This window comes from Annulohypoxylon maeteangense, assembly GCF_022496945.1.
Source record: "Annulohypoxylon maeteangense strain CBS 123835 unplaced genomic scaffold GGS22scaffold_25, whole genome shotgun sequence".
In the NCBI taxonomy this organism is placed as follows: Eukaryota; Fungi; Ascomycota; class Sordariomycetes; order Xylariales; family Hypoxylaceae; genus Annulohypoxylon; species Annulohypoxylon maeteangense.
The window spans coordinates 22,955-44,487 of record NW_025953272.1 but is presented as its reverse complement, the minus strand read 5'-3'; the positions used below and the strand labels follow the sequence as shown (position 1 = coordinate 44,487).

At 48.7% G+C, this 21,533-nt stretch overlaps 6 protein-coding genes across 6 annotated transcripts; 3 read left to right on the top strand and 3 right to left on the bottom strand.

Moving 5' to 3' along the window:
• The first annotated feature begins 170 nt into the window (after window positions 1–170).
• Window positions 171–1,898, top strand: GGS22DRAFT_82483 (retinol dehydrogenase 13). Its single transcript, XM_047968202.1, has 4 exons — window positions 171–387; window positions 466–1,128; window positions 1,247–1,381; window positions 1,434–1,898. The coding sequence occupies exons 1-4, from the start codon at window positions 303–305 to the stop codon at window positions 1,562–1,564; spliced, it is 1,014 nt and encodes a 337-aa protein (XP_047814365.1). The 5' UTR covers window positions 171–302; the 3' UTR covers window positions 1,565–1,898.
• Window positions 1,899–4,075, top strand: GGS22DRAFT_82484 (subtilisin-like protein). Its single transcript, XM_047968203.1, has one exon. The coding sequence runs from the start codon at window positions 2,232–2,234 to the stop codon at window positions 4,017–4,019; it is 1,788 nt and encodes a 595-aa protein (XP_047814364.1). The 5' UTR covers window positions 1,899–2,231; the 3' UTR covers window positions 4,020–4,075.
• Window positions 4,076–6,037: 1,962 nt separating this feature from the next.
• Window positions 6,038–9,013, top strand: GGS22DRAFT_193106 (DHS-like NAD/FAD-binding domain-containing protein; the record flags this gene model as incomplete). Its single annotated transcript, XM_047965345.1, has 2 exons — window positions 6,038–6,163; window positions 6,233–9,013. The coding sequence occupies 2 exons, from the start codon at window positions 6,038–6,040 to the stop codon at window positions 9,011–9,013; spliced, it is 2,907 nt and encodes a 968-aa protein (XP_047814363.1).
• Window positions 9,014–9,355: 342 nt separating this feature from the next.
• GGS22DRAFT_197457 (uncharacterized protein) lies at window positions 9,356–13,826 on the bottom strand (the record flags this gene model as incomplete). The annotated part of the gene is made up of 4 exons (XM_047965979.1): window positions 9,356–11,767; window positions 12,016–12,543; window positions 12,613–12,718; window positions 12,862–13,826. 4 exons carry the CDS (start codon window positions 13,824–13,826, stop codon window positions 9,356–9,358), a joined length of 4,011 nt encoding a protein of 1,336 aa, XP_047814362.1.
• A 561-nt stretch (window positions 13,827–14,387) lies between these two features.
• On the bottom strand, window positions 14,388–18,892 carry GGS22DRAFT_174606 (armadillo-type protein). Its single transcript, XM_047963125.1, has 3 exons — window positions 18,144–18,892; window positions 14,864–17,817; window positions 14,388–14,804 (listed from the first exon to the last, which is right to left on the bottom strand). Exons 1-3 carry the CDS (start codon window positions 18,299–18,301, stop codon window positions 14,749–14,751), a joined length of 3,168 nt encoding a protein of 1,055 aa, XP_047814361.1. The 5' UTR covers window positions 18,302–18,892; the 3' UTR covers window positions 14,388–14,748.
• Window positions 18,893–19,331: 439 nt separating this feature from the next.
• Window positions 19,332–21,023, bottom strand: GGS22DRAFT_174604 (carbohydrate esterase family 1 protein). Its single transcript, XM_047963124.1, has 3 exons — window positions 20,602–21,023; window positions 19,709–20,547; window positions 19,332–19,635 (listed from the first exon to the last, which is right to left on the bottom strand). Exons 1-2 carry the CDS (start codon window positions 20,916–20,918, stop codon window positions 19,896–19,898), a joined length of 969 nt encoding a protein of 322 aa, XP_047814360.1. The 5' UTR covers window positions 20,919–21,023; the 3' UTR covers window positions 19,332–19,635; window positions 19,709–19,895.
• Window positions 21,024–21,533: the final 510 nt, after the last annotated feature.

The window sequence follows — 21,533 nt, the reverse complement described above, 5'->3', positions numbered from 1 at the left end:
GGTCGACTATTGGGTAGGAGCCATGTTAGCCTCCTGAGAACTCTCTACATAATACCTTTCTTCTGTTTCCTGATCTTAGGCTATAATCTGTCGTTAATCCTCGGCCTAGAACGACCGATCGCCCATACCAAAAGCCATGCCGCCCGAACCCCTCGACGACCCCAAATTATGGCAGTGCCAGCTAGCTTCGGGTAGTACCTCGTACCTCTATCATATATTGTAGGCGGAATTTCAACTGAACCATAGTCACATCTATTTTCTACCTAGATAATCATCATGCTATAAAGAGTCAAATTTCCAAAATGACATCGCACTCAGAATGGGGGGAGAAAACGTCCGGGCTAGAAGTGGCTAAAGTCTATACACAGAGAATTAGAGGTAGAAATGGTGAGAACCTTGTCTTATAGTCCTCCTTTATTTCCCTTGGAGGCTCTGATTTTAATTTATTCTTTTCGTAAGAAATAGTTCTGATTACAGGTGTTTCGCCTGAGGGTGTTGGCGAGGGAACGGCTGTTGCATTCGCCTCGCAGAAACCAAAGATTTTGATTCTTGCTTCGAGAACAAAAGAAAAACTCGATAAAGTGGCGAAATCCATTCGTAACTTGTACCCCGGTGTCGATATACGGACGGTTACGATAGATCTGGCGTCTCAGGCATCTATTCGTAGGGCAGCTACCGAAGTCGATGGGATGATCACGAAGCTGGATATTTTGGTCAATAACGCCGGGGCGACTTACAACTCCCGTCGATGGACAGTGGAGCGAATCGAGATTCAATTCGGTGCAAATCATATTGGCCCGTTCTTGTTTACGAAATTGCTATTCCCCCTTTTAGAAGCAGCTACCAAACAGTCTCCCGCGGGAGCAACTCGCGTGGTGAATCTTTCTAGCCATGGCCACCGACTATCTACGATACGCTTCCACGACTACAATATTGAAAACAAAGAAGTACCTCCAGAAGAGAAACCGTTCTCTCCTCTCCCTCCTACATTCGCAAGGGTCCAGGACGATGGATATATGCCTACCATTGCATATGCACAGAGCAAGACGGCCAACATCTTGTTTACTCTTTATCTACAAGATCATCTACAGAAGAAGGGAATCACATCGTATGCTGTACATCCAGGAGGTAAGAAATATACTGTCTACCTATCCATTGCCCAGTACCAATAATCACCTACCTACCTACCTACCTACCTACCTAGTACCTACCTATGTGAATGAGAAACTTGCTTAAGCCTGTTTAGGCGTGAGCAGTAACCTTGGCCGAGAGCATGACGAGGAGATGGCTGACGCTATCGCGAAAACCTCTAAATTTTGGAAGAACGTCGACCAAGGTGCATCGACGACTCTCGTGGCGGCATTGGATCCGGCCCTCGACGGTATGCGCTCTCCTCCTCTACCTGATGATTCCCGCTAACCGCTAAGAACCAGTCCCTACCGATATATACTTGGCCGACTGTCAATTCTTTCCTAGCGCAGATTACACCACAGATCCGGCAATAGCTGAGCGCCTGTGGCGCTTAAGCGAAGAGCTAATTGGGGAGAAGTTTAATCTTGAGTAAATAGGTACCTGTGTGCTGTTAGGTATGTAGGTATGTAGGTATGTAGGTATGTATAAGTATATTAATGCTGATATGGTTCATGCGGCACCGGTGCGGTGAAGTTGATAGATCAGCATGAAAGGAATTCGATTCTATTCGAGAACGATATTCGCGAACTTCGGGTGTTTATATGGATAGGTACCTTGTAGATGCCATCGATTGCGGGAGCTATGGCCATAGTTGCGACATTAAGTATCCGCTCACGTTGATTCCGTGCAATCATTTCTATTTTTAAGCCCAGTCACCACGCCGAGTTGATTGACCTCTTTACACGAGACAGGAACATCTGCTTCACGAGCCTAAATGAGCATGAAGAAACCCCGGCCATTCGCCGAATTCGTAACGGTTGTGCAACTTCTACCCCGGCTAAACCGGTTGTATATGCCAATGTAGTCGCTTTTAAGCGAGCTTGTGCTTGTGCCCTACGCTCTGTCGCGTACTTCAAACCCTACTTGATGGGATGTTGTGGGCAAATAAACGCCTTGCTTGAGTAGATGTTCCTTTGGTATGATGGTAATGACTGCCCTAACCCCTAGTGAAGGCATATCGAAGTTATAGTAATCTGACTGAAGGATCATCTGCCCTTCGGGTTTTAACAGTCCTAGGATCTTAGACGAGTCCAGCAAGGATGAGGTTGGTCCTCCTGAGTGCTCTTGCCGGAGCGTGGACAAGTTACACGGCCGCAGAATCACTGAAGGCTCGTGAAGTGGTCGATAATCTACCGATGGGATGGAAATTTGCGAAGGAAGCGAACGCAGAAGAGCCTATCAAACTATCGATCGCACTCAAACAGCCACGGATAAATGAACTAAAAGCTAGGCTCGATCATATTAGCAATAAAATGAGTGCCGAGTACGGACACCATCTCACGAGAGACGAAGCTAAGACGTACCAGGAGCCAGACAAGATAGCGCTAGAACTGGTCCATTCGTGGCTCGTGTCGAACGGGGTCACTGACACAATTGTCGATGGGTCAGTGATAAAAATTACCTCGACAGTGGCGGAAGCTAATAGGATTTTCGACACCACGCTCGGCTACTATTCGTTTAAGGAACACTCTCCGGTCTTGCGCGCTCAGTCGTACTCGCTACCCCGTTCCGTTGACGGGGCTATCGAGTTTATATACCCGATCTCCAACTTCATGTCTCCATCACAATCTAAGCTCAGGACCAAGACTTCTCGGAAGGCCTCTGCAGTCTCAGCCTCCACTGACGAGCAGCCTTGCCCGGCTGGGGTCAAGCCAGCATGTCTTAAAGATCTCTATAATGTGACGTACGCTAACACCACAACGCCCACCAAATCTCCCGTCAGGTTTGGCATTGCCGGATTTCTCGAGCAGTGGATCAAGTACGAGGACGTCTCGGAGTTCCTTGCAAGATACTCACCTGAACTTGGACCCCTGAATTACACGTTTACTGTAGCGACGTCGAACAACGGCACGAATCCCCAGCCCAACACTCCGGATTCCAGGGCGGGATTAGAGGCCAGCTTAGATGTAGAGTACGCCATGGCTCTCGGTTATCCGACGAACGTAATATACTATTCGACTGGGGGGCGAGGCGAGAAAGTTGATCCAAACGGCGACCTGCTCCCGTCTAATCGAAGTGACAATGAGCCGTACCTAGAGTTCGCACAATATCTTTTAGATCTCAGCGACGATGAGATACCTCACATAATAAGTATTTCGTACGCTGACGACGAGCAGTCCGTGCCGATCTCTTACGCGATCCGAGTGTGCGATCTTTTTGCCGTTCTGGCAGCGCGCGGAGTAACGATCCTCTCCGGGTCGGGAGATGGCGGCGCTAGCGGGATCGGGCAGAACCGGTGCTATAGCAACGACGGCCAGAGACGTAGAATGTTCCTCCCAACGTTTCCGGCAAGCTGCCCATACGTCACGGCGGTGGGAGCGACGGGCAACACCCTACCTCTTGAGGGTGCTGACTTTAGCACCGGAGGATTCAGTAACTATTTCGCTCGACCAGAGTGGCAGAAAGAGGCGGTAGACGGATACGTATCAGCATTGATGGCCAACGGGTCGCATAGAGGACTATATAACGACACTGGCCGGGCGTTTCCGGACATCAGCGCTACCGGAACAAATTACGTCATTCAAGTAGGGGGTTATGAGACGGACGTCCTCGGGACGAGCGCAAGCACCCCGGTGGTCGCGGCACTAATAGCTCTGGTCAACGATTCGAGGTTGAAGGCTGGGAAGAACAGCACGGGCTGGCTCAACCCAGTCCTATATTCACCGACAGTGATTGAAGCCTTGCAAGACGTTACCGTAGGCGTAAGCCAGAACTGTTTATTTGATGATGAAAAAGAGCCTGGGTGGGAAAGCGTGAAAGGCTATGACTGCGTGACGGGTCTTGGTTCTGTTGGTGACTTCCAGAAGCTGATAGACGTATTGGGATGAGTGACGGATTCAAAATACTTGGCTGCCGAAGTGTGTTGGTTATCTGCTGTTCGAATCTACCTATGTAAACGCGAAGTTGAGTGTTCCAAGTTGTCGATAACATTTGGGTTTTTAAAATTGAATTGAATTGAATGGCATGGAAGCGATGTATGTACCTAGGTAGTTCGTACTTACCCTATACATCCATGATGCATCCGGGTAGGTACCTACCTTGGGGGGTTTCCCGGGGAATTTTAACCGTATATGTACAGTATATATACGGCTCCAAATATGAGCGGTTCAATTAGGTTTATGGAACGTTGCGCGCAAAATTTTAGCTTCGGCTCCAGCCAATTAGATGGCTCAGCAAAGCTCAAACGCTACTAAATTGGACTAGCTCAAGATAATTGAACGATCTAATATCAGAACGCTCCAATTAGAATGAGCCGTCAAAATACCTTTTGAACGGTTCGATCTATTGAGCGGCTTATATTTTTGAGCCGCTAAGCATTTAAGCGGCTCAATCGCTCCACTACTTGAATAAAAAGAAAAAAGAGATATTTCTAAGTACTGCTCCCATATTATTTATATGGAAGTAGTACTTAGAATTGCTTATTTTATTATATAATCACACAGTTCAATTGCACAGTTTTTTGGAAATAGTCACACTCGAACCATAGGTTTTACTGATTTTAATTGGATGAGCTACTAGGTACGGTCGCTTTGCCACTTGACTACGGGAGGCTTACGAATATTACGCGTAGATGAATAAGGTTCTGTTTTAGTCTATGACCAACCTAGAAAGCGGGGGCTTTTAACCTAAAATGGCCCGGTGCACGTGATGATATTGCATTAACGGTTCAAAATTCGAGCGCTCGAAAAGTTCGAGCAGTTCAAATCAATTGAGCAATTCAATCCAAATTGAGCGATACTTGAGCTGTATATATACGATTCGATTGGCTGAACCAGGAAAGAGCGGTTCAATCAGGTTAGCGTTATTAAATTCATGAGCGTTTTGGGAAAGAGCCGTACATATATGGTTTAAAATTTGAGCCAATCAATTTTCGAACGTTCTAATAAGGAACTGCTCATTGCATTAAGCCATATACATACGGTGGATATTTAATGAACGGAATAATAACGGTAAAGATAACCCCCCCCAAGGCGGTAAGGTACCTAGGTACCTTTCCAGCTTACCCATTCCAGGCAAGTAGAACAGGAATCGGTGGGGTATCCAAATTTAGCACGCGTCGGGTCCGTTAGCTGCTGCCGTCAATCACAGAGATCAATCAGTGTTTACCGACTCCACATCAGCTAGGTACCTACTAGGTAGAACCTAAAGACCGATTCGCGCCTTGCATCGCACCATACATAGTACCCAGTAATTTAGAGGCAAGCAATTAACTACGTACCTACCTATTTCCATATCCTCATCTTTCCTCCTTCATCATACATTTCCTGTCAGCGTCTTCTATTATCTCGAACTTGTCTAGGACATGAATGAGAGAAGCTGCCTGGTTCTTTGCAACTAAATTAAGCTACAGCACTAACGAGTACCCTCTAACGATTGCTTTACCCTATCCTCCGGTTTCTAGCTTTTACGCGACTAATAAATCTCCTCCCGACCGTCCACTTCCCGTAATAATCCCATCACGCGCTCGATTTCAGCAGAAACCCCGATCTCAGCCACCAATGCTCCATTGTGTCTTGTCAGTTGCGAGAGGATAGCAAGGACTATTACTAGGTTCGGAATAGGCGCGTACCGACGCGTCTTTGTTCTCAGTCTTCCCACCCCTCCTATGCGGTCGCCTCGCCCACCTTGAAGCCAATTGAGCTTGGACTCCGGACGTTAGCGTTTAGAGAGCTAAACAAGTGAGAGAGGGAGAAGTCGACAGCTATATATGCTTATAATACGAACTTCCCCTGCGGCTACGGTTACCGTTACGTGTACAACACCCGCTATCATTACGCGATGATGCTTAAACACGGCCCTTGAACAACAATCCCTTTTAATTCACGGTTAATTCCTACCGTTCAAGATGCCTATTCTTGAGGTCAAACCTACATCTTCAGAACTCCTCCAGCATGTGGCAGACTCGCTCGGGAAGGCAAGGAAAGTTGTCATCATTACTGGCGCCGGCATAAGCACCAATTCTGGTATCCCAGTATGTTTTCGCCCCCTTCATCCCTTTCAAATATATATACGAGTATACGGATATTAACCGGCTGAGCAGGACTTTCGCTCCGAAAATGGGCTATACTCGCTTATTCAGGCGCAATTCGAACGAGCAGAAGCTAGTCATCCCAATGATATCGATGAACAGGCTGCCAACTTCGCCTCAAGCGGGCGCCCTACAAAAAGAAGAAGAATATTTCATGCAGCTGGATGCCTAAATGAACAGGAAGTGCCCAAAAGGGTCACACGAGCCCCGAGTGAGTGCAAGAGCCGAGATGAGACAAGTGCAGAGAGGTTGTCTTCCTACACCGGAGGCGACCTCCTTGTAAAGCCGGAGGTGGAAACAATATCTTCCCAACCTTCGCTCCGCCGGCTCGCACACTCACGACCGGGACTACGACCAATTCTACATAGAAACATGACTCAATCCTCTATACAGTCTTCTGCGAGTCAAGATTCATCATTCTCGGCACCACAATTCTCAAGTGCCTCGTCTCAGACCGAAGAGTCGTCTTCCTACGAAGCAAAAGAGGTCGGCGACGCCCAAGTGAGAGCTGCAACCCCTCGAGCCATGTTGAGCGAAACATTCAGCTCCTCACCTCTCTCTTCACCTCCCCCTATTCTGTTTGACCCTTACGAAAATGCAAACTCGTCTACGGAAAACTCCGACACATCTGATTCTGAAGAGACACAGAACTCACTGGACCTGTTTTCTTCCCAGACATCCAACTCGAGCTTGCGAAATATGAAAGGTCGTGATTTATTCGACAGTAATATATGGTCTGATCCGCTCAAGACATCTGTATTCTACCGGTTTGCTACGACGTTAAGGCAGAAAGTAAAGGAAGTAGAACCGACTACAACCCATCACTTTATTGCCCGGCTCCGCGATGCTGGGAAGCTTGCAAGAGTGTATACACAAAACATCGACGAGATTGAAAAGAAGATTGGTCTTTCGACGGACCTCAAAAATGGTGCAGGCAATAGAAGGAGGAAGTCTGCTAAGCAGCAAGTGGTGGATTCCGAGAAAGACTGCAAAGAGAACCAGGAGCCGCTGAAGATCAACGATGATCCTAATCATCCTGATGCTGGACAGGCCTCACAGAGTACTGACGGGTCTGGACGGACCAATTCCCGATCAGCGTTGGCCCCAAACAGGGGTGTTGAATGCGTTTTCCTCCATGGTTCTCTAAATTCCTTGCGGTGCTTTGTTTGTGGAAAGCTCTGCAACTGGGATGAAGATGGCCGGGAATCCTGTACGATGTTGGGCGAACAACCTGAGTGTCCTCATTGCGCGGGGGCAACGGCTGCACGCCAGGAGAAAGGAAAGCGAGCCTTAGGTGTTGGCAAGCTCCGACCCGATATTGTTCTCTATGGAGAGGAACACCCTCAGTCTGACCTGATATCCCCCATAGTGCAACATGACCTTTCTGCCGGACCGGATCTTCTCCTGATACTTGGGACAAGCCTTAGAGTTCACGGGCTCAAAGTGATGGTCAAGGAATTTGCCAAGGCTGTGCATAAAAAGGGGGGTAGGGTGGTGTTCATCAATTTGACAAAACCATCCGAAAGCGCATGGGGAGACATCATAGATTACTGGATCGAGTGGGATTGTGACGCCTGGGTTGAGGACCTGAAAAATAGAAAGCCTTATCTTTGGCTATCACCTGACGAGGTACTTGAATCCGAAAAGCAAAGACGTGAAGCCTTGGCGGAGAAGAAAAAAGAGATTATGTTCAAAAAGCGCGAAAGCATCGCCGAGAAAAAGCGAGTGAGTCTTGGGGCGAAAAGACGACATACAATCGAACTGGACAAACCTCGGCCGCCACCTAAGAATCCCTCTTCCATGAGAAACGATTACCAATGCGGCGCGTACGTGGTCTGGGAGATATTCCAAACTTTAGCCAAGATTGGTGATCGTCCTTTTGATAATCTTGGATATAAACCTCCTCAACAGCCCCCGCCAGCCGCGCCACCCCCTCATCCTCACCCTCATCCTCATCCCCCTTCAACATCTCGACAGCCTCGTCCGGCGGCGATCACTAAGGCGAGGAAAGCGAGGAAATCTGCACCAGCGGCTCTTGTTGCTCCTACTGACTCGGAGATGAAGTCCAGGCCCGCCGTTAAGGCTAAGTTCCTAACTACCTGCAACAGTCGGAATCAATACGCAAAAGCCGCCCAAGAGCTGGCGCGTTCTGGTAAATCTCCCACACCTGTTAGGATGGCCGAATTCGACAAGGCGGCGACGCTACACGAGAAGAAAACAACACCAGCCTATACGCCGCCTAGTTCCATCACTGCCGCTGTTAAAGTTCATCCTCGCCAGCGAAAGCGGAAGCTTATCGATGGTGTCCCGGTTGGCATTACAGTCTCGCGAACACGGAAGCCTACATTTCCGCCATCCGCGCCCCCTCGACGCATTAGTAGGGAGGTCGAGGCCGAGAATCGATTAGCTCCTCCTCCGATTTATAGTACGCTTCCTTCGAAAGGTCCGATTCTGCCCCCTTTCCATCCTGGATGGGAGCGTTCACCCCCGGCTCGGATCAAACCGCTGGAGCCCAGTCTAAATGTGTCGCCGCGCAGTCCCCTAGCTAATTTGCCGCCAATAGTACAGCCGAAGGTTTTCGCCATACGTCAAGCCACCCATCCGATGCTTTTTAGCGATCCACTTGTCAAGCTACGGTACGAGACGACCAATTACAGAAAGCCTCCCCGGGAAGCAGACACGGCAATATACGACAAAACCCCCAGTCCGTCAGACCAGCTCCGGTGGGAACTAGCCCAACAGGAGGCGTTGGAAGGGGCAGAGGCTCTCGAGGGGCTGAAGCGTTCGCAATGAAGCAGGACCGGTTTCATTGACCATGCTTTTATATATATTACCTATATCTATACCCACAGCAGAGTATACTGTATATCAATCAATCTACCTATCAAGTAATCAACCAGCTTTTCGAATTTTTATAACCTTTATAGTTAACCCTAGTTTTTTTGGAGAAGGAGGAGGAGGAACAGCACGTAGATGGGACGGCAAGGTGAGAATACATTTACATTTTAACTGGCATGAAATTCATCTGATCCCGCAAATGAGAGGAGAAGCAATAAAACCATTCGTGAATCCTCGAACCAAATCAACTCAACTCATTAGATCTATATGATCTTGTACGACCCCGTCTTTCGCAAGTTACTCCGGATCATCCCGTATCCACTCATCCAGATTCACGTCCGGAAGTGAATCCCAATCCATGTTATCCAACGCACTGAATTGAAAGGGACCATCAGTATATTGGAGGAGATCTGAGAAGTCTGCGTCTTCGGCGAAAAGCTGGCCCGGAGGTGAGGCAAAAGGAGTGGGAGCCGAAGTTGGGCCACTGGCATTCGGGGGACTATTAGCCTCGCCACCAGGGAGGCTATGGCTTCTAGAAAACCGCCCCCTTACTTCTGGCTCTTCATTATCCTCGTCAAACGTTACCCTTGAATCTCGATAGCCCTGATGACTCGGATTGTACAATCCTGTGGCCGCACCCCCGGCAGCCTGCCCAGGTTCGGCGGCATTCGCAATCTCGTTGAAGTGCCTTATATCCGACGTCAACGTGCTGACAGCTGCGCCTGCAGCTGAAAACAAAGTGCCGGGTCCGCGTCCAGTGAACCTTGACCCTCCATCCATCGTCGGCGGGACAGCTATAGCCCCTCCCTGGCCGAATGAGACCTGTGCCGCTCCTTGGTCGAACCCTCCCCTCTTAGCCCAAGTGTCGAACCCCGTACCACCACCTCCATCACGCGGCGCCGGGCCATCATTCCGACGGGGAGGGATTGATCCTAATTGGGACAACGAGCCAATCTGGCCTGGTTGACCGAACGTGACACCCCCCGTATTCGCGGGACCTCCCGTGACCGCGGGACCGCCGGTGCCGCGGCCTGGTGGCGGAGCCTGGTTGAGAATATTTTGAAGCTGCTCGGCAGACGGCGCAGTCCAAGCAAACACGTCAGAAGGGGGTTGAGGCACAGCTTCTGGCTGGATGCCACTCGTCTTCTGCAAAGCCTCAGATAAGGAATTAACGTCGGGCGCCTTAAACTGTCCAGGATTCGCCGTGTTGTTATTATTGTTGTTATTGTTATTATTGTTATTGTTATCATCATTGTTGTTGTTGTTTTTGCTCGCTTCACGAAGAACTAGCATGCAATCGTCTACGATCTGGCGGATGCGAGGGTCTGCTCGAAGATAGTCTCTGTGCGCTAGGACTTGGATACGATCTACGTCCCTCTTCCAATAAGAGGACGGTACGGTGGAGAAGCGCTTCTTCCAGGTCCTGTCGTCGGCGCCGGGCGCGGGTGGCTCGTCCAGCATCTTGATAAGTTCGTCAAACATTTTCCAGCAGAGCTCGTATCTGCTCCCCCATTCCTGCCACTGTTCTTTGATCCCGGACAAGTGGTTTATCTTGGATATCTCTCCGATCACACTAAGACACCAGCGCGCCCTCTGGCGATCTGTAATCAACCGTTGATGCGCATCCCTCAGGGGCGCGATGGCTTGCCAGCCACGTGTGACGCCGGTCCCGTACCCGTCCAGACGTCGCATGGCGTCGGGGTGTAGATTAAAGGCATCGAATACCAACCGCTGCATGTATCTGACTTCGTCCATAAGCGCCCTGTAAACGACAAGGAACGAGCCCATCAGGACGCCTCCGTTGCGAAACGTCTCAACTAGACGGATCTTGACATCTAACGTCCACCGCTCTAGGTCCACATATTCCTCTCCGTTCTCTTGGGCTTTCAGTACGTACTCCTGCCAGCTTCTCGTCAGGCCCAGTTGAGTTTCCCTGGTCTCCTGGCAGGTCTGTCTCGCCTCTATGACGAGAGACCTGAGATGATTTACGCTCTTATCGAGGTCTGCCATCCATCCAATTTTCCATCTTTCCATCTCCAGAGCCCAGCGATCGACATAGGCGCCAGGCATCAGAGCCAACACCATAGACCGTGTTATGTATTCCGACAACGTGACGAATTCATTGTGCCGCAATAGGCCCGATACGAAATCCAAGAAGTAGTATTCGTACAAGCCAAACGTTTGCTCGCAGCGTCTCGGGTCGAGCCTGTCTGGTCTCATGACAGTCCTGGAAGCGTGGCTCCCCGAAACCAACTTGAGAGATTCGATCCCGTACGCCACGAAATCCGTGTCCCAAAAGTTCTGTGTGAAGAACTTGGCCATGTACTCGACAGGGAGCGGTATTATGTAGTCCATTACTGGGTATATGGAATTCTTGAGAGGAGAATAAGCTGCCCCGGCGGGGTCTCCGCCGAAGGGGAACGGCATATGGGCAGCAACAAAGGGAATGGTCGACATATGTCGGTTATGGACCAGGGTGTCGTTATGTAATAGATTCAAGACGGGCTCGCCCCAGATCGACTTTTCCAGTTCGTACCCACACTCATTCGTCGTGTGATCGTCGTAGAAGGGCTCTGCCGCTCCGCTATGCTGGTCAAATAGCTCATCACCCAATTTCATGAGTATGTCGATCGTGCGCTGGTTGTAGCCCTTCCATTGACAGTAATCTCGGTCATACGTCAGCAACATGTGGGCTTGGATGATGACATGCTATAGATGTAGATACATGTATTAGTAAGCTTAATCCTCTCCGCAGTGGATATTAATCAAAGATGGAAAGGGGGGACCGATCCAAGATATAGCACACAGGTATATGTATATGTGCGTGTGTGTGTATATATATATATATATATACGCGTGTATGTGTGTGTATGTGAGAGAGAGTGAGAGAGAGAGAGAGAGAGAGAGTGTGTGTGTGTGTATGTGTATGTGTGTATGTGTGTTGAAATATAGCTTACCCCAAACTCGTGTAGTAAAGTTGAGGCTATCTGGTAGGTCGTCGTCAACTTCTCGCTGCCAGTGTATTCTGGCACCAACAACGGCCAAAGCAACTCGATGCTCATAGTCATATGTATGCGAGAATTTTGACCGGCATGGTGGCTTCTTGTGGTCCCGTATCCAAACGTCACGACCTCGTCTACTTTAAGAAGGTCTTTCTCATCGTCGTCTATTAGCATGTAGCCGCTGTTAAGATCGATGACGAGCGCGTGAGAGATGGCTTCCCACGTTTCCTTAATCCAGTCGAACCCCATATCAACGAGTTCTTTAACTCCCGGAGGCGTCCTCTCCAAATTTTCTGCAATTTGTTGTTGGATCGACCACATGTGTGCTGTCTGGGGCGAACGTCGATTGTCCCTCGCAGCGTCTATCTGTTGTCTATTTCTCAAATCTGACAACTTGCGAAGCATAGGATGTTCGATGTTGATGATACTCGACGCGAGTTGTAACGCGGGCCGTAGTGCGTTCCATAGAACGTCGTTGGTTGACTCCCAGCGATGTCAATATATACTAGGTACTACGTAGCTATCAGAGGAAGAGGGAGGAAGATAACTCACAGGATCCCATTCATGCCTTTCTCCGCCTAAGGAATACAGGTATCGGGGCTCCCGCGGGATGGCCCCCCTCGAGCTACAGCCGCTCCAGTGATGCCTCTGAAATACACTAAGCAGGTAAATAATACGTAGTCAGTTTATGAGCCTCCACAAAGTGTGAGTTTTGTTTTTTTTTGTTTTTTTTTGTTTTTTCTCTTCTTTTTTTACTCTTTTTCTATCGGGAAGACTTCCAGCACCAGCACTTGCACTTACGGGTGAATTTCAGTAGTCAAGTCGCAGAAAAACTCCTGTGTCAAATTGAGATAGTTATAAGATAGGAGCTCGTCACTCGTCAAGTCGTTGAATAGGAACCGCTGATAGTCCTGGTCGTTCAAGGAATTCTCCAAAAAGTTTTCATGGAATTTGAAGGTATCCGGTGACTGTTCGTTCAGGCTTCGAACTAACGTCTCGAGGTTCGTGACGTCGTCTAAGGCCCCAGGCCTACCCAATATCCCCTGCAATCTCTCTTTCAATTCCCTACCCGACAGCACATTGTGGTGGTTTAGTAAAGCTTCTAACGCATCCGGGCTGATATAGTTAGGGTCGGTGGGTAACGGGCCGCCCTGCCTGATGGCGGCCTCTCTTGATACCTCGATGGCACGGCGCCTCGAGTCGTCGGACAGCATGCTGATCTGAGCCGCAACATGGTCAAACGGGTCTCGGGTGGCGGAGAGCGTGGGGCTGAGCCGGCTTCGACCGCCTATCTCGTCCGGATGTATACCGAAGTGTTTCGCCCATTGTGTAGGTCCTCTGATAAGATCCGCGGCTCGTAGCGCTGGGTATAGCCTATGGATGGGATCTCTGTTGGAAAGATGCCTGACCTCTTTTCTAAAGTTGATTACCGTGGTAGGATCGAATTCGGGGTGAGACCACTCAGGAATATACCACGTATAGTCCCACGAGCCGGTATTGGGTGGCTTAGGTATTACTCGAATTGCCGGTGGTGGTTGATCATCCTTTTGTATCATCTTTGGAGGTTGAAACTTATGATCCCGACTATTACCTATGCGAATCCTGTTAGGTCCGCCCATAGTCACATTTCCCTCGCTCAATGCCCTGAAGAATGGTGTCCAGTCATAACCTTGAGCCACAAACGGTATCCTATGGTGTTCCCGTGCCATGAACTCGTTCACCTCCGCATCGAACTGGTCGCCGGCGGCATCTCCTGCGGGATCCATCGTTGCTTATGACACCAGTCACGGAACAGCTCTCTATCTCTCTGTCTCTCTCTATCTCTTTCTGTCTCTCACTTTTCGAAAGGTATACTGAAGTAATATCATCTACCGTTAACTGCCCTTCGTCTATTATGAGTATCTGAAACCAGTCTCAAGCTGCTAGGTATAGGTTATGGCAAATAGATAATAGCTTATTTTTTCGATCAAGATGATATCCGTTTGGTTAGATCGTCATGCGAGGTGAGATGTCTTTGTTGTCAGGCCACGAGCATCTCCGCTCTCGGAAATTGAACTCGAAAAGCAAGGGCGCAAGCAACAAAGCCATCGAAACATTGGAATGTTGAACCGGATTCGAAGACGCTAGAATTCAATTGTATGTTGATCAGCTGGATGAATGGAGGTGACAACCTGATACAATGAATGAAGGGAAGAAACCCGGAAGCGACTTGAAAATGATAATTATACAGAGAGAGAGAGAAGGATTTGTCCTTGATCGAGCTTTGGATAGGTACCAAGATCTCACCATATACGGAAGGGCAATCGTTAGAGTAAGTTAGTAGTGTAGAGGCTTATGACACATGCACATTACGGGATGACGGGCGCATCGTCGTATATCAAATCTATTCGTCGACCTATTTACCTATCAATGGTATCCTCTCACTAAAGAATTCGAAAGGCTCGACCACTTGGACCTCCAAACCCGAAAGGTCACGCCTTTCCTACTTCATCCTGCTCGACCAAAGGATGAAACTCCCTTATTGGTTGCATCGAGCGTGTGCAACCTACGGCGCGCAAGAATCATGGAAACAATGCCCAACCTGCGAAGCCCGAACTTTTCAGCTCATCAAACAAAGGGAATAGCAGACTCTCATTCATCAGAATCAAGTCGTAAGAATCAGCAGTGCCAAGGACAGCAACGAGTTGTCTAATCGTCTTCGTCGGAGAAGACCTCTTCACCGCGCTTTCGGCGAGCCATGCGCTCTGTGATCATGTTAGCTACTCAACAGCGCTTCGTCGCTCGCTTGGGGGTTGTCACTTACCCTTCTTCTTCTTCCTTGCCTCGGAGCTAGTCAACTTGGCCTTCTTCTTAGTGGTCACAATCTTATTTCCCATGGCGTCGAACTTCTCCTCCTCGTCATCTTCTTGCTTCAGCCTCGGTCCGGAACCTTGGCCCTGAACCCAGTTGTGGCCGGAAGGCGTCATCATACCGTCCATGACGGCCCAGACTTCCTCGGTTAAGTCCTTAGTGAACTCTGCGCTGTGGGTGATAATGATAACACCGCCCTCGAACTTCTTTAGAGCTTTGGATAAGGCACCGAGAGAGTCACGGTCGAGGTAGTTAGTAGGTTCGTCCAAGACGATCAAATGAGGCTTCTGCCACGAGCAAGCGGCAAGTACAACCTTGACACGCTGACCACCTGAGAGACCACGCATCCGCGAGTGGGAGACGAGCTCGGCATCGAGGCCGAAGTTGGCACAGTGAGACTCGATCTCCTTTCTGACCAGCGCACGGAATTGACCCGAGGCGAGAGCCTCCTTCATATCGACTTCGGCGACCATCTTCTGGTGGGAGACCAGAAGTTCAGTTCGGGGAAGCCAGGCGTTGTCGGCTGTCATCATGGGGACCCAACGCTCATTCTTCATGCCCACATTCTCGCCAAGAGCGAAAGAACATTCGTACTCGTAACTGTTCTTGAACTTTCTACGGCTGTTTATGCCGATAACGCGGCGTTGGGAGCCTTCGACCTTGAAGATCTTGTCCATAGCCTTCTCGTCCTCCTCGGTGATAATCTTGTTCGCACGGTCCATGGTCTCACGATCCTCGCCGGTCTGGAATCGCCATTGGATGTACTCGGAGGGGGTCTTGTCGAGATGGTTATCAATATGGGCGAAAGCGTGCTGCTTGATGTAGGCGATACGAATATTCTCATGCTGATAAATTTCACCACCGGTCGGGATGAGCTCGCCCGTGAGGACGTTGATAAGCGTAGACTTGCCGGCACCGTTGGGACCAATAACAGCAATACGGGAGCCGAGGGAGCACTGGAAGCTGATGTCGGTGAGCTGTGGCTTGGGCGTACCCGGGTACTGGAAGCTCATCTTGGTAGCACGCAAGATGGCCTTGGCTTTCGTCTTGACACCCTCGAGGAAGCCGGGCTCCGGGAAGGAGAATTCGATCTCGGATTCTCCAAGCTCGTAATACGACTTAGCATGCGGGTTCTTGCGGACGAACTCCTTCAGATTACCCTTGTACTTCTTCAGTTTGAATCGCTCGTAGTGGATGATATATTGGGTGACGTTGTCGAGGAACCCGCTATCGTGAGAAACTATGATGGAAGTGCAGGGGGAGTTGATCAAGTAATCTTCAAGCCACTTGACGTTCTTCACGTCCAAATGGTTGGTAGGTTCATCGAGTAGCAGGATATCTGGGGCCTCAAAGACGGCACGACACAGAGCTAGCTTCATCTTCCAACCACCAGAGAGGGCGGTGATTTCTCCCGAGGTCATTAGCGGGGTGAAACCAAACTCCTCAAGACGCTTCTCAACATCGGCTTGGCTGGTAGTGACGCCAGCCTCGGCAAGCTTCTTCATGGTCCAGTCGATTGTAGTCATTTCGGTGTCAGCAGAGTCAAGGTCGTGCTCGACGAAGACAGTCTTAACCTCGCTCTGCTTGGGGAAACCTTCAACTTGCTCATTGTTGATGGCGCGCATGAGCGTAGATTTGCCGGATCCGTTGGGACCACAAAGACCGTAACGACGACCGCGCTTGAGTCGGAGATGAGTCTGGTTGAGTAGAATTTTGGCACCGTACGCAAGGGAGAAGGTGCAGTCACAAAGATCTTCGCCATCATCATCCTCGGCTTCTTGTTCGGCCTCATCCTCAACACCAGGAGAAGAGCGCTTCCGGAGGCCTTCGACAACCTTCTCAGCATCGACATCTCCAACGACAACCGTGACGAACGGCTTTACAGAAGTAGCCCAGGTAGACGGCTCGGTCTCCTTCTCGTCGACAAGCTGTCCACCGATGGCGGAAATGTACTCCAAGACAGGGGTTAGCTTCTCCGCCGTCTTGGCGTGTTTGCTGGGAATAACGGCCGTGAGATGGGCAAGGACAGTAGGCATATCGCCATCGTGGCGAACCTCGGGAATCTTGCCATCCTTGATGTTACCGACGCGGAAGAGGGTATCGAGAGCCTGTTTGGTCTTCTCTCGAGCCTCGGGATCAGCCAGGTTGTCAAAATTCTTTTGCAGACCGGGCATCATCTTAGGCAAGAAAGGAGCAACGATGTTAGGGTCGTCGACGAGCTTGCACATGTTATCAACAATAACAGCAGCCTTTCGCTTAATTGCGGTGTCTCGTTCAGCGAGACCACGATCCAGTAAGGGTACCATCAAGGCTAGAGTAGGCTCCTGAACCTCAGTAACGAAGGTAGTAGCACCCAACAAGTGAACGGTCTCGGGCACATTTTCGGGCTTAGCGATACACTTGATAAGCTCGGGGATGAATCGCTCGATATCCTTGTTGACAATCAACTCGCAGATTTTCTCCATTGTCTTATAGGCACGCTCCTTGACTTCCTTCTTGGTATCCCACATGGACTCGGAGATGACAGGGATTAACTCGGGGACGCGGAATGCCAGTTGGGCAGGTGCTATTCTGACCAAGATGTCAATGCACTCAAGAGCCGTGATCTTTTCTGGCCATTTTTGGGCCTCCAAGATAGATTTGACAATCGCGGGTAGAATAGCCTTGACAGCGTTAGGGTTGATAGCCTCGACGATGGCTGTTGTGGCCGCAATAGCGGCATTCTTGACAGAGGTAATCTTGTCACCGATGGCTGCTAGGGTCAAAGGCAAGAAAAGAGCGAGGTAAGGCTCGACGTTAGGAGCGATCTCCGAGTGTTGTGCGATTGCTTGGATGGCATTCACAGCCTTTTCACGAGCCGCAGCATCCTTCTTGTTGGATATCTGTTTCTTCAAAGCCTCGACAGTTCTGTAAATTTATTCAACTATTAGTCATGCAAATCAAGAGTTGATTCGAGTAGATTTTGGAGGGAGCACGTGTATTAAGTGGGGTAATAATGAAAATGGGGTTGCTAGTTGCTAATTGATAATTGCTAATTACTGGTTATGGACACAAAAGGTATAAATTATCGACAATGGGCAAAATGAAGGGATTGATAAAAAATAAGAAACTAAGATCCTAATGTACCGAGGAGAAAAATATTGAGGACAGAGGAGAAGAAATGAATTAAGAAACCAGAATAAAGTGAAAGGGGAAAAAAGAGAAAAGAAGTGAAGAAAGAAAGAAAAACTGACCTGGTAGGGGCCTCCTGGTCTTCGATGCGACCGTTGATAAAAGAAGCCAAAGAATGTGAGGCATCCTTAATAGCTGCTGCATCCTTGGAAAGGGTGAGCTTTTGCATCAGATCATCCAAGATCTTGATGGATTGGGCATTCTCTTGCGCTGTAGACATGATGAATAATTTTCGTTGTAGTAGAGGAAGAGTGAAATATTAGGAATACGTGGATCGAGATTTATCGAGTCACACGTATATAGGTAAAGGCCGTGGTTATCTCGTCGGTCGGTGTATTCGATCGTATGAATCGGAAGGTTTGGAGAGCTGTTGGGATAGATGCTGAAATCTACGTAAATAAACGCGTCCTGTATCACTCCGGAGCCCGTAGACTTGCTGACGATGAGATCAGAAATCTACTCTATCGCGACTCGTCTTGTCTATTTTAGTCTAAGCCCGAACCGAGGCAGAGGGCTGAAGTTTCTTTCCGAGTATCACGAGAAGAGGGAAAATCTGAGTTGAATAAACTCAGATAGTCACTCTTCACGAGAAAAGAGAAAATGGAAAAGAAAAGAATTGAAAGAAGGGAGAAGGTTATTGGGTAAGGGGAAAAAAAGGAAGATCTGGTAAGAATTTGTGTTGAGGGGAGAGGAGGCTAAGGTTGAGAATTTATGGGAGAGATACACAATCCTAGGGGGAAAAAAATTCTACACGAAATTTTTTTTTTTTTTTCCTTTGGACTTTTCTCCTCCAACGAGGGGCAAAAGTGATAGGGTGGGCTGCCGAGGGGGAGGGGCTCAGATTTACAGGGTTCTTCCACTGTAATTAATACATATCTGGCCTAGCCCTGGAGGTAGGTACTTCCAAGTTGCTAAGGTTTTTAATAGTGGATATTGAAACGCTGCTGCTAATCAGTATTATTAGCATATCAGTCGGACAAGGGATGTTCAATCCTGTAGTTTTGATTGGCTCAAAATCGATTAAAGTCTGCATGATTCATGCTTATCGTGCTTGACCTATTCTCTTCTAAGTAATAAGTACTGTGTTTAAAATGCTTCGGCTAATGCGAATTTGGTAGTATGTAAAGTGAATTGAGAGAGGGGCAAGAAAGCGGTGAAAGCGATTTTTAATGCATCGTTGTTTGAAATACATATATAGGTATAACTATGTACCTAGGTACCTATATATACTTGAAGTATAGGTACCTACATGTACGCCATTAGGCTCTTCGTGACATGTGCTTTGCTATAACATTGAAACGCTTTTTTCCTTCTTCAACATTCATAAGACTCCATCTCCATATTCCCGTCTTCCCCATTTCCCCGTTTCCATGATATCATAGGTATAGGGTATTAGGGTTAGTCCTGGAGGACATATTATCTCATTCCTCACAGTGTCTCGGCTTCTCATCAACTAACATCGTGAGTCGTTTGTTGAAGAGCAATCGGTACTCTGCGCCAGTTAAGATGGCCAATATTTACGTCCATGGATATGAAATGAAATACCACATCAAGGCAAGTGTGTCCTCGTACGTATGCGTATACGAGACCTCAAGTGCTGTTACGTCTTACTAACGACCAACTTCAGATCTGAAACTATTCGTGAATCTCTCTAAAGACGATGTGGTCATTGCCTGTACTTGAACTATCTGTTAAACCCATGAAGGGCTGAGGGTAATCAGAACACAACTGCTACTAACTATATGTACATAGGAGTGAAGGAGATGTATCAATATAATCCTTAATGCTCCTGGCGAATACAGAATACGAAGAAGTTAAGGCAATTTATGGTCTCGGAAGAAATCCATGATGCGCGCACTGGCATCGAACGCAGCCAGTCTAACTCCGCTGTTGTCCGCATTCCTCGTTTTAGACGGCCAGTCATGCCCAATATTATCACCATCATACACCAGAGTGACCAAGCCGTTCTTCCCATAGCTCATATTCACTCCGTTCTCCGAGTCGGCCACCGTCGAATTGACGGGTGTTCCGCTCAGGCCATCCCGTTGCGCCCACTGCCGAGCCCAGGAGCTGACGTCTGGCAGACAAGCATTCGATCTGAAGTCGCCGTGGTATTCTATTGTGCGGTCGGCGCCTCCGTGGAATGCTAAAATCGGGATGTTGGTACGGGAGGGGCTGCAAGGCACTTTGACTGTTTCTGGATGACAGTCCGATTTTTTGTTGATCTCTTTAATGTAATACGCTCCGGAAACAGGGGCGAAGGCCGCAATTCGGCTCGAAAGCCCCGAATCGCATGCGAGGCGCCCTACGAAGCCACCACCTTGGGACTTCCCCGTCGCGTAGATGCGCTTCTCGTCCACGCACAGGCTTTCGGTCATGGCATCAAGCACCTCGCCCGTGAATTTGATGTCGTTTGAGCTGCAGTCCGGTGCCCCCTCCCACTTCGTTCGCGTAGATCCATCGGCCTTCTACGTGTGAGTAATACAAAGAGCATGGTACTAAAATTTCGGGATACTGACCGCTAGGCCTTGTAGATATACTACGATATGGTCCTTGTTGAAGCGTGGGTGGGTTAGTTTGTCCAACGCGACTTGACGGGATATATCCCTATTCGCGCCGTGGTAGCTTAGAATAAGAGGGGTCGCCTTGTTTGAGTCGTAACTTGCTGGCAGCCAGGCCCGGTACTCGCGGCCGTCTGATGTTGTAAAATTTTTAAAATCACCGGGAGTGAATGACGGCGTCTTACCACAGCCGGTAGCTCTCTCAGAAAGTTTTGGCAACTCGAGAGAGCTAACGAGAGAGACTAAGGCAAGACAAGTAACTGGGAAGGAAATCATAGTGGACTATCAAGTAAGGCATACGCAGTTTAGATAGATCCCAAACGTCTCGAGGACTGCTAGCCCTTAAATATATATTTCTCCTATCAAAGTACAAAGGATGGGTGCTAATAATCTAAAAATTGAATATGCTGACGCTTGCACGGCGTTTTCATATCGTCCCCCAATTTATCATCAGCAGAATGTACTTTTTTTCTAATTAAATCAATACAAAGATTGACTAGGTAGGTACCTAGGTAAGCAAAGCATTGGTTGACTAGGAAGTAGGTAGTTTTCTATTTCGGTACGCACTATGACGATCTCTCGTATGTGATCTTGGAGAGTTCCATAAAAGCTCCCGGCAGCCGGGTCTCACTGCCACCTTGCCAGCTCTCATACTATTAGGTAGGTACCAAGCTGGATATATAGTAGGGCTTACATAGGATGTGCCGTTGTTAGCTCTGTTTTCAGCTTTTAGGTTACGACCTCACGAATCGGATTGCACCATGTTGTTAGAAAGGACCCATCGTATACTAGTACCTACTAAGTACCGGGGAATATTACATAATATGTAAAGTACAGTCAGAGCGAACTATCGCCCCAAACTTGCCTGCTTATAGAAGGGAATTCGCGAAG